At 48.9% G+C, this 19,288-nt stretch overlaps 2 protein-coding genes across 2 annotated transcripts in view; both read right to left on the reverse strand.

Annotated features, from left to right (window-relative positions):
• The window catches only part of LOC123746157 (leucine-rich repeat neuronal protein 2), a 581,329-nt gene that overhangs the window by 129,503 nt on the left and 432,538 nt on the right, over nt 1-19,288 (reverse strand). The gene's annotated exons all lie outside the window — the stretch shown is intronic.
• On the reverse strand, nt 4-18,295 carry LOC123745960 (mucin-22-like). The gene is made up of 3 exons (XM_069314290.1): nt 18,064-18,295; nt 10,967-11,090; nt 4-3,259 (listed from the first exon to the last, which is right to left on the reverse strand). Exons 1-3 carry the CDS (start codon nt 18,293-18,295, stop codon nt 4-6), a joined length of 3,612 nt encoding a protein of 1,203 aa, XP_069170391.1.

Below are 19,288 nucleotides of genomic sequence, written 5' to 3' on the forward strand. Positions count from 1 at the left end.
AATTTAACTTTTCTCGGCACTTTCAAAAACTATTGAACTGCCTGAGCAGCCTAACTCCAGTATTCTCGATTTTCCAGGAATTCCGGCAGCAATGTGGCCGTCTGGCGACGCCCCTGCTGTGTTGCGGCCGTCTGGCGACGCCCCTGCTGTGTTGCGGCCGTCTGGCGACGCCCCTGCTGTGTTGCGGCCGTCTGGCGACGCCCCTGCTGTGTTGCGGCCGTCTGGCGACGCCCCTGCTGTGTTGCGGCCGTCTGGCGACGCCCCTGCTGTGTTGCGGCCGTCTGGCGACGCCCCTGCTGTGTTGCGGCCGTCTGGCGACGCCCCTGCTGTGTTGCGGCCGTCTGGCGACGCCCCTGCTGTGTTGCGGCCGTCTGGCGACGCCCCTGCTGTGTTGCGGCCGTCTGGCGACGCCCCTGCTGTGTTGCGGCCGTCTGGCGACGCCCCTGCTGTGTTGCGGCCGTCTGGCGACGCCCCCGCTGTGTTGCGGCCGTCTGGCGACGCCCCCGCTGTGTTGCGGCCGTCTGGCGACGCCCCTGCTGTGTTGCGGCCGTCTGGCGACGCCCCTGCTGTGTTGCGGCCGTCTGGCGACGCCCCTGCTGTGTTGCGGCCGTCTGGCGACGCCCCTGCTGTGTTGCGGCCGTCTGGCGACGCCCCTGCTGTGTTGCGGCCGTCTGGCGACGCCCCTGCTGTGTTGCGGCCGTCTGGCGACGCCCCTGCTGTGTTGCGGCCGTCTGGCGACGCCCCTGCTGTGTTGCGGCCGTCTGGCGACGCCCCTGCTGTGTTGTGGCCGTCTGGCGACGCCCCTGCTGTGTTGTGGCCGTCTGGCGACGCCCCTGCTGTGTTGTGGCCGTCTGGCGACGCCCCTGCTGTGTTGTGGCCGTCTGGCGACGCCCCTGCTGTGTTGTGGCCGTCTGGCGACGCCCCTGCTGTGTTGTGGCCGTCTGGCGACGCCCCTGCTGTGTTGTGGCCGTCTGGCGACGCCCCTGCTGTGTTGTGGCCGTCTGGCGACGCCCCTGCTGTGTTGTGGCCGTCTGGCGACGCCCCTGCTGTGTTGTGGCCGTCTGGCGACGCCCCTGCTGTGTTGTGGCCGTCTGGCGACGCCCCTGCTGTGTTGTGGCCGTCTGGCGACGCCCCTGCTGTGTTGTGGCCGTCTGGCGACGCCCCTGCTGTGTTGTGGCCGTCTGGCGACGCCCCTGCTGTGTTGTGGCCGTCTGGCGACGCCCCTGCTGTGTTGTGGCCGTCTAGCGACGCCCCTGCTGTGTTGTGGCTGTCTAGCGACGCCCCTGCTGTGTTGTGGCTGTCTAGCGACGCCCCTGCTGTGTTGTGGCTGTCTAGCGACGCCCCTGCTGTGTTGCGGCTGTCTAGCGACGCCCCTGCTGTGTTGCGGCTGTCTAGCGACGCCCCTGCTGTGTTGCGGCTGTCTAGCGACGCCCCTGCTGTGTTGCGGTTGTCTAGCGACGCCCCTGCTGTGTTGCGGCTGTCTGGCGACGCCCCTGCTGTGTTGTGGCCGTCTGGCGACGCCCCTGCTGTGTTGCGGCCGTCTAGCGACGCCCCTGCTGTGTTGTGGCCGTCTGGCGACGCCCCTGCTGTGTTGTGGCTGTCTAGCGATGCCCCTGCTGTGTTGCGGCTGTCTAGCGACGCCCCTGCTGTGTTGCGGCTGTCTAGCGACGCCCCTGCTGTGTTGCGGCTGTCTAGCGACGCCCCTGCTGTGTTGCGGCTGTCTAGCGACGTCCCTGCTGTGTTGTGGTTGTCTAGCGACGCCTCTGCTGTGTTGTGGCTGTCTAGCGATGCCCCTGCTGTGTTGTGGCTGTCTAGCGACGCCCCTGCTGTGTTGCGGCTGTCTAGCGACGCCCTTGCTGTGTTGCGGCTGTCTAGCGACGTCCCTGCTGTGTTGTGGTTGTCTGGCGACGTCCCTGCTGTGTTGTGGTTGTCTAGCGACGCCCCTGCTGTGTTGTGGTTGTCTAGCGACGTCCCTGCTGTGTTGTGGTTGTCTGGCGACGTCCCTGCTGTGTTGTGGTTGTCTAGCGACGCCTTTGCTGTGTTATTGCTGTCTGGCGACGCCCCTGCTGTGTTGTGGCCGTCTAGCGACGCCCCTGCTGTGTTGCGGCTGTCTAGCGACGCCCCTGCTGTGTTGCGGCTGTCTAGCGACGCCCCTGCTGTGTTGCGGCTGTCTAGCGACGCCCCTGCTGTGTTGTGGTTGTCTAGCGACGTCCCTGCTGTGTTGTGGTTGTCTGGCGACGTCCCTGCTGTGTTGTGGTTGTCTGGCGACGCCCCTGCTGTGTTGTTGCTGTCTGGCGACGTCCCTGCTGTGTTGCGGCTGTCTAGCGACGTCCCTGCTGTGTTGCGGCTGTCTAGCGACGTCCCTGCTGTGTTGTGGCTGTCTGGCGACGCCCCTGCTGTGTTGTGGTTGTCTAGCGACGCCTTTGCTGTGTTGTTGCTGTCTGGCGACGCCCCTGCTGTGTTGTGGCCGTCTAGCGACGCCCCTGCTGTGTTGTGGCCGTCTAGCGACGCCCCTGCTGTGTTGTGGTTGTCTGGCGACGCCCCTGCTGTGTTGTGGCCGTCTGGCGACGCCCCTGCTGTGTTGTGGCCGTCTGGCGACGCCCCTGCTGTGTTGCGGCTGTCTAGCGACGCCCCTGCTGTGTTGCGGCTGTCTAGCGACGCCCCTGCTGTGTTGTGGTTGTCTAGCGACGTCCCTGCTGTGTTGTGGTTGTCTGGCGACGTCCCTGCTGTGTTGTGGTTGTCTGGCGACGCCCCTGCTGTGTTGTTGCTGTCTGGCGACGTCCCTGCTGTGTTGCGGCTGTCTAGCGACGTCCCTGCTGTGTTGCGGCTGTCTAGCGACGTCCCTGCTGTGTTGTGGCTGTCTGGCGACGCCCCTGCTGTGTTGTGGTTGTCTAGCGACGCCTTTGCTGTGTTGTTGCTGTCTGGCGACGCCCCTGCTGTGTTGTGGCCGTCTAGCGACGCCCCTGCTGTGTTGTGGCCGTCTAGCGACGCCCCTGCTGTGTTGTGGTTGTCTGGCGACGCCCCTGCTGTGTTGTGGCCGTCTGGCGACGCCCCTGCTGTGTTGTGGCCGTCTGGCGACGCCCCTGCTGTGTTGTGGCCGTCTGGCGACGCCCCTGCTGTGTTGTGGCCGTCTGGCGACGCCCCTGCTGTGTTGTGGCCGTAACGCAAAACCCAAGTGATGACGTAGTCGAACCTATGTCGAGCAGCAGCGTCAAGCGGAGTCTCCTGATTATAATTAATGACGCATACACATGTGGCTCTTGCGGCGCATACACATGTTACATACACATGTGGCTCTTGCGACGCATACACATGTTACATACACATGTGGCTCTTGCGACGCATACACATGTTACATACACATGTGGCTTCTTGCATATTTGTTTAGATGCAATACCTGAAGGCATAGGTATTGTCCATTTCATTTGGACCGGGATCTTCGAAGCTTAGATGATATTTCTAGTTTATTATTCTCAAGCTGGTTGTAAGCAATTCAAGGTTATAACCAACTCTGAAGGCATAGTTTAGCTAACTCATCAATACCATCAAGTATGTGAAGCCGGCGTGAGGGAGGGGGGGGGGGGGGGTGACAGGGTGGTAGAAACTTAGAAACTAGGCAAGGAAAGGAGACGGAGGCAAGGAGAAGAGGCATAGGGGAGTGGAGAAATGTTTTGCTGGCGGGAGAATTACCGCCAAGAGGGTTCTAACAATAATATTATTCTAGAGATATTTTTGTGGGGGTAAAGATGCCATCAAACTTCTTCACAAACTTGTAACCGTTGTCTCCCTACCAGTCTTTCTCCTACCCAAAAAGACTTGCCTATCGTCGGAGTCAACCAGGACCGACCCCTCCTCCTCTACCATGCCCCCTTATCCTCCCCAGATCCTTCACTATCCTTCCCCCTTACTTTTCCCAGATCCTTTCACCATTCCATACCACTGCCACCTACCTACCATCCTCTCCCTCTGCAGCTCCCTCACCTCCTGACAATAAAACCCTCCTCACTTTCCCATCTTTCCCCTCACACATAACCCCTCTCATGCCTTCCATCCTCTCCCCTCCCATCGGCCTGCCACTACATCCGTGGAGAGGGGGGGGCGGGGAGTCACGTGTTATAAAAGGTCCATCGCATCAAAAAGAAGCATTACTGTTTCTGTGAAAAATGGAAAAAATCTAAAAGCTTTTAATTTGTGTGTACCCGGGTCTCCTGTCCTAGCTTGGGAGAGACGGTCGTGAGGAGGGACGAAGGCTAGGCAGAACAGAAAAGGTTAGAAAAGGAGAAATGGGCTAAAACAATGGAAAAAGATTGGCCACGAGGATAGAAAGAGATTGAAGGGAGGGTAGATTAGGAGACAACGTTTGTCGGTGTGAATATAAATGGGTAAATAGAAAATTTAATAATTGGCTAAAAAGAAAGTAAAGAATGGGGAGGAAAAATTGAAACTGACAGGTATTTGACAGAAAGAGGTAAGTAGAGGAAGAGATGGATGAGAAAGATAAAAAGCAGATAAGAAAATGATATACATACAGATGGTATACAGAGCTGGAGAAGAGGAAAAGATAGACGGGACTGGTATGTATACTCTAGCCTAGTATGTATGATGAGGAATAGGAGCGAGATAAGGCGCATATACCATGCTTTATCCCCACCTACCCTACGCCCACCCCACCATCCCCATCTGGCCCGCACCCATCCTGCCGAACCCAGGTACCCCATGCCCATCATGGGATAGGGCACGCCACGGTTCCCCACGGTTCTCATGAGATAGGGCACAAGGTTAAGGAAAGGCTTCTGTAGGGTATATGTCTACGGAAGGGGAACGCATGGTCCGAGTACAGGCGTATTGTGCAAACTTGAATTATGGCGGGTAATTGCTTTCCACTAATTCAGTGGTTCTTAATCAGCGGTGCGAGTGGGCCCCTCTCCCTCTGTCTGGGTGCAAGAGGCCCCCCTTTCTAGGGGGTGTGAAAGACCCCCTTCTGTGGTTGATGGTACCAATTCTCTGACCATGGTAGAGTAGGGCCTCGTAGCCTGGTGGATAGCGCGCAGGACTCGTAATTCTGTGGCGCGGGTTCGATTCCCGCACGAGGCAGAAACAAATGGGCAAAGTTTCTTTCACCCTGAATGCCCCTGTTACCTAGCAGTAAATAGGTACCTGGGAGTTAGTCAGCTGTCACGGGCTGCTTCCTGGGGGTGGAGGCCTGGTCTAGGACCGGGCCGCGGGGACACTAAAGCCCCGAAATCAACTCAAGATAACCTCACGAAGATGGTGTGGCTCTGAACGACAGGTATGACCCAGGGTGGAAAACACTTACCTGCGTCACACCACTGATCTGTGTGGAAGACCTTTGTTTGAACCACCTCGTCCTCCCCGTGTGTTTAACGATCATTAAATCGCTCTAACTCTAAACGCTTTGTTTAACAACCATTACTCCCGCATGACCCCTTGACTGGTCTGTTTAATAGTCATTATTTTGCGCGATGTCGACGACGTATTTGACAATCGTTCGTTCGCTTGGCACTGATTGCTGGCACTCGGGACCCGAGGACAGGAACTCTTCACTCGGAAAAATAATAAATTTGCATATCAATACCCGCCTAATTGTGCTGGAAGGGTTGAGCTGTAGCTCTTTAGTCCTCGCCTCCCCCAGCCTTCAGTCAACCGTCAGTAGTGACAGCGCATTTAAGAACGAACCCGAGCTTGGAATATGACCCCAAGTCCCAGGTCTGATAATGACCCCAAGTCCCAGGTCTGATAATGACCCCAAGTCCCAGGTCCGATAATGACCCCAAGTCCCAGGTCTGATAATGCCAAAGAAATAGGTAGTATTATAACAAAGTATTTTGCCTCTATATCTACTAAAGAAACCGTTAACATTATTCCTTTCACTAGTAGTTACCATAGAGGAAATTGGTAAGAAAGAACTAAAGCAAACAACAAGTGCCCAGGTCCAGACGAGGTATTTGCCGGGGTGTTGAAAGAATGCCAAGAAGAGTTTAGCGACCCCTTGTTCAGCATTTTAATAAAGTGGCTAAATTTTGTATTCAGGAAAGACCCGTGAAAATATTGGTTTGGAAATAAGGTTGTTGGTTTATGGATCAAATTACCGGGTAGCATAATGGACGTGGAATAGCTGGGGTGTTTCAAGCGTAGGTTAGACATGTATATGAACGTGTTTGGGTATATATAAATAGGAGCGGCCTCAAATGGAAAGCCTGTTGTCCATACATTTTATTCTTATGTTCTTATATGTCAATTCCCCCGCAAATCCCATTGGAAATGTCACTACCATTTCCAGTTCATCATAAATCCCAATGGACTTCCAAGACCAGTTTCAAACCACCACAAACGCGACTGTACCTTCAAATGAAATTAGTCGCCCACAAATTTCACTGAAGCACGGAAGGTCGATTTCAATCCTCGATGATGGCCACAGATCCTAGAAACTCTATTGCAATATTCCACAAATATCAGTATGTGAAGAAAACTATTTAAAAATCTCCAACAAATCCAAACAAGACCTGCATAACAGATTCCAATCCCCACAAATCCGGAGACCTGTATGATCGATTCCAATCTGCCACAATACCCAGCAGGACCTGCATGACTAATCTAAAATCTGTAATGACATGAACCGGCTAGGGAGAGTGGCGGGCTCCCAGGAACGATGGTAATGGTTAGGAAATTCAATATTCTCGACCACAGACATGCCTCGGATAGGATGTGACTGTCCCTCAACCTCACGCGCGTGCACACATCCATCTCCAACCCCCTCCTATACACTCAGGCACGCAAGCAGTCCTACACAGTCAAGATGAGCAATGTTGACATCATCTTGCTGGTAAATAAATGCTGATTTGCTTGTGTGTGAGAGAAAGGGCCTTGAGGTTATCTTGAGATGATTTCGGGGCTTTAGTGTCCCCGCGACCCGGTCCTCGACCAGGCCTCCACCCCCAGGAAGCAGCCCGTGACAGCTGACTAACACCCAGGTACCTATTTTACTGCTAGGTAACAGGGGCATAGGGTGAAAGAAACTCTGCCCATTGTTTCTCGCCGGCGCCTGGGATCGAACCCAGGACCACAGGATCACAAGTCCAGCGTGCTGTCCGCTCGGCCGACCGGCACGGCCTGTTCCTGCCTCGCCCCAACACACGCTCATACACCGACAAAATACACACAAGACACTATATTCTATACTGTACATGTAGGTCGCTTTATGCTATAATTAGACGTGATTATTTGCACGTCTTTAGGACTAATAGGTAACTGCTTCGATAGCATAAATAGGTCATTATATTTGTCCCATGTTTTTGGCTCGATAAAACCGGCAGCTTCGGAGGCATCTGGCATCGTGATAACGGAATGGTAATGAGGAAGCTACACACAGATAGCTGTTCCTTATGCCCCCTCTTCCAGCTGCATAATTTCCTCTTTTTAACCCTTTCTTTTTCCACCTCCTCACACCCTCATCTCTCCTCAACCTTCACTAACCCCCCCCCCTTCCCTCGGCCACAATTTCCATCACCTAAATTTTCCCCCATTATATTCTGCTCCTTAAAAATTTATTTCCTATTGAAATCCTCTCGTCTCCTCCCTCCCCCTCACTACCCCCAACACCTCCCCTCCACCCCCAACACCATGCCTCCACCCCCAATACCTCCCTCCCCCCCTCCTCCCTTCACACCGTTCGTCAGCCATTGTGGCAGGATGTAACATATTTGACACATTCTGCCGTGTCTCCCGGTTTCCTAAGGAATTATTTTAGTGTGATGATTTTCAACCAGTCCCCAGGGAGCCGGTCGGCCGAGCGGACAGCACGCTGGACTTGTGATCCTGTGGTCCTTGGGTTCGATCCCGGGCGCCGGCGAGAAACAATGGGCAGAGTTTCTTTCACCCTATGCCCCTGTTACCTAGCAGTAAAATAGGTACCTGGGTGTTAGTCAGCTGTCACGGGCTGCTTCCTGGGGGTGGAGGCCTGGTCGAGGACCGGGCCGCGGGGACACTAAATCCCCGAAATCATCTCAAAATAACCTCAACATAACCTCTATCATTCTCCAGGTGCGTATTACAAGGCATCTCTCCCCGGATCACCTGGGGAGAGCATCAAAATCACTTTGAGGGATATTTAAGCGCTCCTGGTAATTTATGCGTTTTACTGAATGGATGAGCGCGGTAAAAGTTATTTGCATATTATGTAAATCAACAACTTAGCTTTGAATGAGCGACAACCTACCTTGTTAATGTGCAATAATATCCCTTTCTAGGTTGTCTTATTGCCATGATGAGTAGCATTGGTGGGGAAAGGGCTGACGTGATAACTACGAACATTATCAGGGAGAATTGGACAGGTAGACAAAGTAGTAGTGTTCAGAGTGAGGAATAGCAGGGGGTAGAAGATAGAGGTATGGGGAGGGGGGGGGGGGGTACCGGCAGCTGCAGGGACGACCGCTATCCCTCGCATGGAGACGATACCCACAGATAACGGCCAAAGGATAGCCCAAAAACACTAAGAGGCAGCAACACTCAGAAAAGTGTGTGCAGAAAGGCGCGATAAAAGACAAAATGGAAGAAATTCAGATAATGTGAGACGAGAGACAAATTGAGAAGCAAAACAATAAGGGTACATTAGAGACCTCGAGAGACATGGACAGACACCGAAGGAGACTGACAAGCCGACAAAGACAGGAGGTAAGAGAGGAGACAGGTGGAGTGACAGACATGGAGACGGGTTTAGTGCTGTCAGTCACGTGACTTCATCTTTCTCATAGTTTTTGTTTTGCCGTGAAACAGTTGGGCATTACTTAAAACTTTCATGTGAACACACACACACCCCTTGACACCATACTCTTGACACCATACTCTTGACACCATACTCTTGACACCATACACTCTTGACGACACCATACACACTCTTGTTGACCAGATCACACACTAGAAGGTGAAGGGACGACGACGTTTCGGTCCGTCCTGGACCATTCTCAAGTCATTCTCACAATCGACTTGTGAATGGTCCAGGACGGACCAAAACGCCGTCGTCCCTTCACCTTCTAATGTGTGGTCTGGTCAACATACTTTAGCCACGTTATTGTGACTCATCTCTTGCATACACACTCTTGATTCCATACACTCTCTTGACGACACCATACACATTCTTGACAGCATACACTCTTGACAGCATACACTCTCTTGACGACACCATACACACTCTTGACGACACCATACACACTCTTGACAACACCATTCAACTGTGACATGATATACACATATATACAAAAACACATACACCCACGTGCAAAAATATATATTGGAAAAACTTACGACAATGCTATATTGCTTGAATGATGGTGCAGGAAAGACCCAATTTATGTTTAAATGTATTAAAACTAAATTTTCGGTTGTAACCTACACCCTTTCTCAAGGTGCTGTATATAATGTTCTGACTATACATTGTGTAGTCTGTGTGTTGTATACATTTTATACAGTACCTCAAGAAAGACTGTACGTTACAACAGGAAATTTCGTTTTTAATACAGAACATAAATTGGAGCGTTTCTTCATTTCAAAATATACATTACTAATATATCATTCACGCTTACAGCTGTCCAACTGCTGTTTCTGCAGCAGGCAGAAACAAATGGGCAAAGTTTCTTTCACCCTGAATGCCCCTACTACCTAGCAGTAAATAGGTACCTGGGAGTTAGTCAGCTGTCACGGGCTGCTTCCTGGCGTGTGTGTGGCGTGGGAAAAAATAGTTAGTAAACAGTTGATTGACAGTTGAGAGGCGGGCCGAAAGAGCAACGCTCAACCCCCGCAAGCACAACTAGGTGAATACACACACCAGTAGATTGACGGTTGCGAGGCGGGACCAAAGAGCCAAAGCTCAACCCCCGCAAGCACAACTAGGTGAGTACACACACACACATTGCTTTAAACAACAAATGGCTAGAAAGGCGGGATCCAAGAGCCAATGCTCAACCTTGCAGGCACAAAATACAAGAGTACAAATTTGTATTACATCATCCCCTGAAAGTCAACTAAGTGAAAATCGGTGATCATCTTCCGTAGAGTTTTACCCGAGGTTCCCCGTTTGATGCAGGGAGCTTATCAGTACGGCCCAGCACACCTCTCCAGGGTGACTTGTTCAACTCCCTTATCTTCCACTTATCTCCCTCCCCTCGGCCACCTGCTTTCCCTCTAGCCTTTTATCTTCTTCGTTCCCTTCTATGCTTCTTCCCACAGGCAAGCCGCTATCTTGATTCTGGTTATGAGAGTGATATCACAGAGCCCAGGATAACCTTTGTCTCTTGCTGGGAGAGGATTTATTTCTAAGTATTTAAGAGATTTACTTTCCTGCTTACCTACCTTCCTAGCATTTACATCCTTACTTACCTACCTTCCTAGCATTTACATCCTTACTTACCTACCTTCCTCGCATTTACATCCTTGCTTACCTACCTTCCTAGCATTTACATCCTTGCTTACCTACCTTCCTAGCATTTACATCCTTGCTTACCTACCTTCCTAGCATTTACATCCTTGCTTACCTACCTTCCTAGCATTTACATCCTTGCTTACCTACCTTCCTAGCATTTACATCCTTGCTTACCTACCTTCCTAGCATTTACATCCTTGCTTACCTACCTTCCTAGCATTTACATCCTTGCTTACCTACCTTCCTAGCATTTACATCCTTGTTTACCTACCTTCCTAGCATTTACATCCTTGTTTACCTACCTTCCTAGCTATTTACCTCTCTGCTTACCTATCCGTTCTGCCCACCTTCCATCTTGCTTTTCAACTTTCCGCCCTATTTTTCTGAGCGCCTTCCATCTCCTTCATTCAGTGCCCCCCTCTCCCCTTCCGTTCCTACTTACTCTCTCCCTCTACCCTTCCTTCTCTCGCCCTTCTCCTCTTTCTTTCAACCTTTTTTTTTTCTTTCACAACCATCCAGCAACTAGCTCACGTTAACATCTTGCGGATGAAGTCTGAATTTTTAATGAGCTTGGAGAGCCACGTGTTGAACCTAGCGAGCAAGGCAGGCGAGAAATTTATAGCTCTATTAAGGTACATCTCTTCTCGACAGACAGCTGGGGTTGCGAAATTTTATATGAAGTACATCATGAGTATACACTGCTTTCCTGAATGGCTTAATCCCCTCCCCCTTTCCCCCATTCGAATTCTGGACAAGGTGGAGAACAGTGGGAATGACTCGGTTAAAGTCTTGACCCATTGCGGTTGGTTGATACCTGGTTGATGGGGTTCTGGGAGTTCATCTGCAGAAGCAGAAACAGAAGTTCTTCTGCTTGTTCTTCTGCAAGCCTGGCCCGAGGCCAAGCTTGACTTGAGAGAGTTTGGTCTACTAGGCTGTTGCTTGGAGCGGCCCACAGGTCCACATACCCATAGGGGATTGGTCGGCATATCAGAGGCTTCAACACCGGAGAGATGTCGAAGGTCTTATTGCTGTGTATACAACCAGTGTTCTTAAGGGGCCGTCCCTCTTCCATCGTTGTGGACAACCAGATGGGGACCACCACAACTCTAGGTCAGCCATTACAGCTTTATCCTCCTTGTGTCATTCTCAAGGACATTACTACATCAGCCATCATTCACTCCAAGGCTGAGTCTTATTTGGAATGTTTACTTAACACGTAGACATGTGTGAAATGAAGGTAGTCGACAACATGAAGACTCTGGCACACATCTGGCTCCTGGTTAGTACACCAGCATGAGTGTTACTTAACATTACAATTTACCGGGAGAGGGTTCCAGGAGTGTTTCTACGCCCGGCCCGGGATCACACTTGAGTTGGGATGTGGTCCAACAGGCCATAGGTTCCTCAGGCCCCTCATATCTACTATAACCCGGTTGGTCCGTTACTTCTTGCAGGAACTTATCTAAATGCTTCTTGGAAAACTTATTTGTTCCGGCAATATTTCTTATGCTTGTTTGGAGGGTACTGAACAAGCCAAGGACATCTGATGTTCATACAGTGTTCTCTGATGGTGCCTATGGCACCTCTACTCTTCACTGGTTGCATTCTGCGTTTCCTTTCACATTATTTGCTCCAATATGTTATTTTACTGTACAAATTTGGGACCTGGCCTTCCAGCATCTTCAATGCATGTATTATTTGATACCAATCTCGTCTCCTTTGCAGAGAGCACATTTAGACTGCTTAAACCCCAATAATTTAGTTGCATTATAGTGTCTATCCGAGCCGTATATGTTCTCTGTATTCCCTCTATTTCAGCGATCATTTTTACTCTGAAAGAAGAAGTGAATACCGAACAGTATTCAAGGCAGGAGAGCACCAGCAATTGACACAGTATTAGCACTGTGGTGGAATTTGTAGATTTTAAGGTTTTCATAATCCATCTTTTCATTTTTCTGGCTGCCGCTATAATTGCTTGGTTACGTTCACTAAATGTCAGGTCGTCATATATCGTAATTCCCAGATATTTTACATGTTTTCATTCTATGAATAGGTCTGAGTGTGTCTTGTACCTTGTATTTAGTTTTAGTTCTTCATTTCCATCATACCTAAATAACGGGAACATATCACTGTTAAACTACATTTTTTACCCGTTACCATCGAAGCCTTTATTAATATCGGCTTGTAGTTATTCAGTGTTTTCTATACAAGTAATTTTCATGCTGATTTTTAGGCCTGTTTCCAAATCTGAACACGGGGATTACATCAAATGAAACCAGATCACGAAAGGGTAAGAGAGGGAGATCTGGGGCTAAATTCACGAAGCAATTACGTAAGCACTTACGAACCTGTACATCTTTTCTCAATGTTTGGCGGCTTTGTTTACAATGATTAAATAGTTAATGAGCTCCGAAGCACCAGGAGGCTGTTTATAACAATAACAACAGTTGATTGGGAAGTTTCATGCTTGTAAACTGTTTAATAAATGTAACCAAAGCCGTCAAAGATTGAGGAAAGATATACACGTTCGTAAGTACTTGCGTAACTGCTTCGTGAATCTGGGTCCAGGAGAGAGATTGAGGTGTGAGAGGGAGAGAGGGATTGAGGTGTGAGAGGGAAAGAGGGATTGAGGTGTGAGAGGGAGAGAGGGATTGAGGTGTGAGAGGGAGAGAGGGATTGAGGTGTGAGAGGGAGACAGGGATTGAGGTGTGAGAGGGAGAGGGATTGAGGTGTGAGAGGGAGAGAGGGATTGAGGTGTGAGAGGGAGAGAGGGATTGAGGTGTGAGAGGGAGACAGGGATTGAGGTGTGAGAGGGAGAGGGATTGAGGTGTGAGAGGGAGAGAGGGATTGAGGTGTGAGAGGGAGAGAGGGATTGAGGTGTGAGAGGGAGAGAGGGATTGAGGTGTGAGAGGGAGAGAGGGATTGAGGTGTGAGAGGGAGAGAGGGATTGAGGTGTGAGAGGGAGAGAGTGAGTTAGAGGGGGTGGGGGGTGACCCCTCGAACAGTACCGTAATCTGCCACAAGAAACTTGGGGAGCAGTGAGGATGTTCCCTTCCCTCGGCTCCTGCTACTCTCACGGAAAAAAATATTTTTTTGTGTGTGCGTTAACTAGAAAACTTGTTACAAACTTCCCTCAAAATGTTTGCGAACCAAATGCGTGTGTGTGTGTATGTGTGTATGTGTATATGTGTGTATGTGTGTGTGTGTGTGTGTGTGTGTGTGTGTGTGTGTGTGTGTGTGTGTTTGTGTGTAATTACCCAAGTGTAGTTACAGTATGAGAGCTACGCTCGTGGTGTCCCGTCTTCCCAGCACTCTTTGTCATATAACGCTTTGAAACTACTGACGGTCGTGGCCTCCACCACCTTCTCACTTAACTTGTTCCAACCGTCTACCACTCTATTTGCGAAGGTGAATTTTCTTATATTTCTTCGGCATCTGTGTTTAGCTAGTTTAAATCTATGACCTCTTGTTCTTGAAGTGCCAGGTCTCAGGAAATCCTCCCTGTCGATTTTATCAATTCCTATTACTATTTTGTATGTAGTGATCATATCACCTCTTTTTCTTCTGTCTTCTAGTTTTGGCATGTTCAATGCTTCCAACCTCTCCTCGTAGCTTTTGCCCTTCAGTTCTGGGAGCCACTTCGTAGCATGTCTTTGCACCTTTTCCAGTTTGTTGATGTGCTTCTTAAGATATGGGCACCACACAACAACTGCATATTCTAGCTTTGGCCTAACAAAAGTGTGTGCGTGTGTGTGTGTGTGTGCGTGCGTGTGCGTGTGCGTGTACTCACCTAGTTGTGTTTGCGGGGGTTGAGCTCTGGCTGTTTGGTCCCGCCTCTCAACCGTCAATCAACAGGTGTACAGATTCATGAGCCTATCGGGCTCTGTCATATCTACACTTGAAACTGTGTATGGAGTCAGCCTCCACCACATCACTTCCTAATGCATTCCATTTGTCAACCACTCTGACACTAAAAAAGTTCTTTCTAATATCTCTGTGGCTCATTTGGGCACTCAGTTTCCACCTGTGTCCCCTTGTGCGTGTTCCCCTTGTGTTAAATAGACTGTCTTTATCTACCCTATCAATCCCCTTCAGAATCTTGAATGTGGTGATCATGTCCCCCCTAACTCTTCTGTCTTCCAGCGAAGTGAGGTTTAATTCCCGTAGTCTCTCCTCGTAGCTCATACCTCTCAGCTCGGGTACTAGTCTGGTGGCAAACCTTTGAACCTTTTCCAGTTTAGTCTTATCCTTGACTAGATATGGACTCCATGCTGGGGCTGCATACTCCAGGATTGGCCTGACATATGTGGTATACAAAGTTCTGAATGATTCTTTACACAAGTTTCTGAATGCTGTTCGTATGTTGGCCAGCCTGGCATATGCCGCTGATGTTATCCGCTTGATATGTGCTGCAGGAGACAGGTCTGGTGTGATATCAACCCCCAAGTCTTTTTCCTTTTCTGACTCCTGAAGAATTTCCTCTCCCAGATGATACCTTGTATCTGGCCTCCTGCTCCCTACACCTATCTTCATTACATTACATTTGGTTGGGTTAAACTCTAACAACCATTTGTTCGACCATTCCTTCAGCTGTGTGTGTGTGTGTGTGTGTGTGTGTGTGTGTGTGTGCGTGTGCGTGCGTGTGCGTGCGTGCGTGTGCGTGCGTGTGCGTGCGTGTGCGTGTGCGTGTGTGTGTGTGTGTGTGTGTGTGTGTGTGTGTGTGTGTGTACTCACCTAGTTGTGTTTGTGGGGGTTGAGCTTCGGCTCTTTGATGCGTGTGTCCGTGTGCGTGCGAGCGTGCATGCTCGAAGTGCTTGTGTGGGATCGCCGCCACCCACCTCATTATGCGTGAAAGAAATGTAAGACTTTCCATCACACTCCGGCTAGTTAAATGCACTGAAAGAAGTTGTGGAAGCCACCTCCATCCACATCTTTAAAGCCAGAATCGATACAGATTTCGAACGTCAGAATAGTTAAAACTGCAACCCAATCGGTACGACACAGCTAGAAGGCGGGGAATGAAGAGGCCGAACTCACCTAATAGCACTCACTAATAAGCCGCACCACCTCCACTACCATCAGCACAAGGATGATAGTGACGTAACAGAACATTAACCAGGAGAGAGCGTAACGAGGTAGAACATTCCCGCTGGAGTGATCAAGCAGGCTGTGGGACGCCCTTCACTCTCTTTACTAGGATCTAACAATGCTCCTAAACTACTCTAAAACGCGGACAACCTCTTATCAGGAAAATAACCTAAGTTTGACTTTCCAGCCGTTGTTTCTGTTTCCTCATTAAACACTAACGGCCTTGTTCGCAGCGCTGAGTGCGACACAACGCCGGATACGTTAGACAATATTGAGGTAGTTAAGGGGTGGTTCTGATCCACTAAGGGTGAAGGACCTGGGGAGTGAGCTGGGAATACCGACATTAACAGCACTGTCATATACACACCAGTAACCTCATTTGTATGAGTTATCTTGGCCTGAATGTATATTATCACCCCGTCCCTCCCTACCTCCCTCCACATTCCATCTTTCAATCGTGCCTCCCTACTTTTGAGTGTGTCTCCTTCACTTCTCCCTCCCGAACTCCCTCCCACCATCACTACCGAGCCACTTCCAAAACACACCCCCCTCCCCGATTCACGTGTTAAAGACTTATTTAAAAAATTTTATTTTTTTACTATAAAAATCTATAATATCCCATACAAATATGTTTCTACCTCACCCTAAAGGCATGTTGAGAATATATTAGAGTTATACAGTACTAGAAGGAACGGTGCTACGATATATTCACAGCACGAGCTGTGAATATATCGAATATCTAATATATCTAAATATATCTAAAAATCTATATATCTAAATCTAAAAGTGAATATATCTAAAAAAAGAATTTGTGTGTGTGTGTGTTTACTCACCTAGTTGTGTTTGCGGGGGTTAAGCTCTGGCTCTTTGGTCTCGTCTCTCGACTGTCAATTAACTGGTGTACAGGTTTTTGAGCCTACTGGGCTCTATCATATCTACACTTGAAACTGAGTATAGAGTCAGTCTCCACCACATCACTGCCTAACACTGCATCAATCTGTGTGTGCGTACTCACCTAGTTGTGCTGTATGTGCACGCTTGTGTGCGTGCGTCTACGCGCGCACACATTTTATCATGTGTGTGTGTGTGTGTGTGTGTGTGTGTGTGTGTGTGTGTGTGTGTGTGTGTGTGTGTGTATATATATATATATGTGTGTATATATATATATGTGTGTGTGTATATATATATATATATATATATATATATATATATATATATATATATATATATATATATATATACTACTAGGTACTATATATATATATATATATATATATATATATATATATATATATATATATATATATATATATATATATATATATATATATATATAGTACCTAGTAGCCAGAACGTCGTACTCGGCCTACTATGCAAGGCCTGATTTGGCTAATAAGCCAAGTTTTCCTGAATTTATATATTTTTCAATATTTTTTTTTCTTATGAAATGATAAAGCTATCCATTTCATTATGGATGAGTTATCTTTTTTTAATTTGAGTTAAAACTAACGTAGATATATGACCGAACCTAACCAACCCTACCTAACCTAACCTTTCCTATCTTAACCTAACCTAAACTAACACAATTAAGTGAAAATTTTATTTTCCTAATATAATAATAATAATTCAAATAAACTAATTGGAAACAATTTATTGAAAATAAAGAAAATCACTCGGCCTATTATGCAAATCGGGTCCTGCATAGTAGGCAGAGAATTGTGTTCTGGCTACTAGGTGCGACATATAATATATATATATATATATATATATATATATATATATATATATATATATATATATATATATATATTATATATATATATATATATATATATATATATATATATATATATATTATATATATATATATATTATATATATATATATATATATATATATATATATATATATATATATATATATGTCGTACCTAGTAGCCAGAACTCACTTCTCAGCCTACTATTCAAGGCCCGATTTGCCTAATAAGCCAAGTTTTCCTGAATTAATATATTTACTATAATTTTTTTCTTATGAAATGATAAAGCAACCCTTTTCTCTATGTATGAGGTCAATTTTTTTTATTGGAGTTAAAATTAACGTAGATATATGACCGAACCTAACCAACCCTACCTAACCTAACCTAACCTATATTTATAGGTAAGGTTAGGTTAGGTAGCCAAAAAAAGCTAGGTTAGGTTAGGTTAGGTAGGTTAGGTAGACGAAAAAACATTAATTCATGAAAACTTGGCTTATTAGGCAAATCGGGCCTTGAATAGTATGCTGAGAAGTGCGTTCTGGCTATTAGGTACGACATATATATATATATATATATATATATATATACACATACACACAAGCAAAGAATGCCTGCAGCTTGAATCAAAGCAAGCTTTCCATTGCGCGGAGAGCAAGTATTGTCACCACACCGACAGGAGAGGGAAGACACTATGTTGACTCGGCACCCCAGCAAGATAAGACGGACGGAGTGCCAGCAGGTGTACAGCATCTTGGACACTACGCTGCCCCTGCACTAAGCCTACAGTCCGGCACGTAACCATGGGTATGTGTCCGATAGTGAGGCGGACGATGGCCCACATCAACCATCTCATCATACGGGGCAGATCTGGCCACGGTGATGAGGACGATGACGACGACGAAGACGACAAAGATGGCGGGTGATGGTATGGCTGCCGACGACGACGACAAAGGCACCGGACACTTCGACACGATGTAGGGAGTGAGGGAATATGGACGTGCCTCCCCCTGACTCATCATCCCCCCCCCTTCTCCTCAACATCCAGCTGCGCACTCAACATTTTACCAACAGACCACGAAGCTGGAGCCCGGCATTAACTTCAATATAAGTCAGCTGGCGAACGTGAACTTCCTCCTGAATGCATCTGCGAGTTAGCTTACACAGGTTTTCACTATTTGAAAAAGGCAGCTCTGGCTCGCGCTCTCTCAGAGAGGGGAATAGGGTTCAGTCCTCTCAGAAAAGACAAGTGGGATTAACCCTCTCAGGGAGGGAAAGGGGGGTCTACCCCCTCCCAGGGACTATGGGGCATTTTCAAGGGGAAAGCGCCAAGACACTACGACTATATAGCACTTGGAAGGGGTCAGGATAAGGATTTGGGATGGGACGGGGAAGTGGGAAGGAATGGTGCCCAACCACTTGGACGGCCCAGGGAGGTGAAGGGGATCTACCCCCTCCCAGGGAAGTGATGGGGTCTACCCCCTCCCAGGGAGGTGATGGGGTCTACCCCTTCCTAGGGAGGTGATGGGGGGCTACCCCCTCCCAGGGAGGTGATGGGGGGCTACCCCCCTCCCAGGGAGGTGATGGGGGGCTACCCCCCTCCCAGGGAGGTGATGGGGGGCTACCCCCCTCCCAGGGAGGTGATGGGGGTCTACCCCTTCCCAGGGAGGTGAAGGGGGTCTACCCCTTCCCAGGGAGGTGAAGGGGGTCTACCCCCTCCCAGGGAGGTGAAGGGGGTCTACCCCCTCCCAGGGAGGTGAAGGGGGGTCTACCCCCTCCCAGGGAGGTGAAGGGGATCTACCCCCTCCCAGGGAAGTGATGGGGTCTACCCCCTCCCAGGGAGGTGATGGGGGGCTACCCCCTCCCAGGGAGGTGATGGGGTCTACCCCTTCCTAGGGAGGTGATGGGGGGCTACCCCCTCCCAGGGAGGTGATGGGGGGCTACCCCCCTCCCAGGGAGGTGATGGGGGGCTACCCCCCTCCCAGGGAGGTGATGGGGGGCTACCCCCCTCC

Source organism: Procambarus clarkii, chromosome 78, assembly GCF_040958095.1.
Source record: "Procambarus clarkii isolate CNS0578487 chromosome 78, FALCON_Pclarkii_2.0, whole genome shotgun sequence".
Taxonomy (NCBI): domain Eukaryota; kingdom Metazoa; phylum Arthropoda; class Malacostraca; order Decapoda; family Cambaridae; genus Procambarus; species Procambarus clarkii.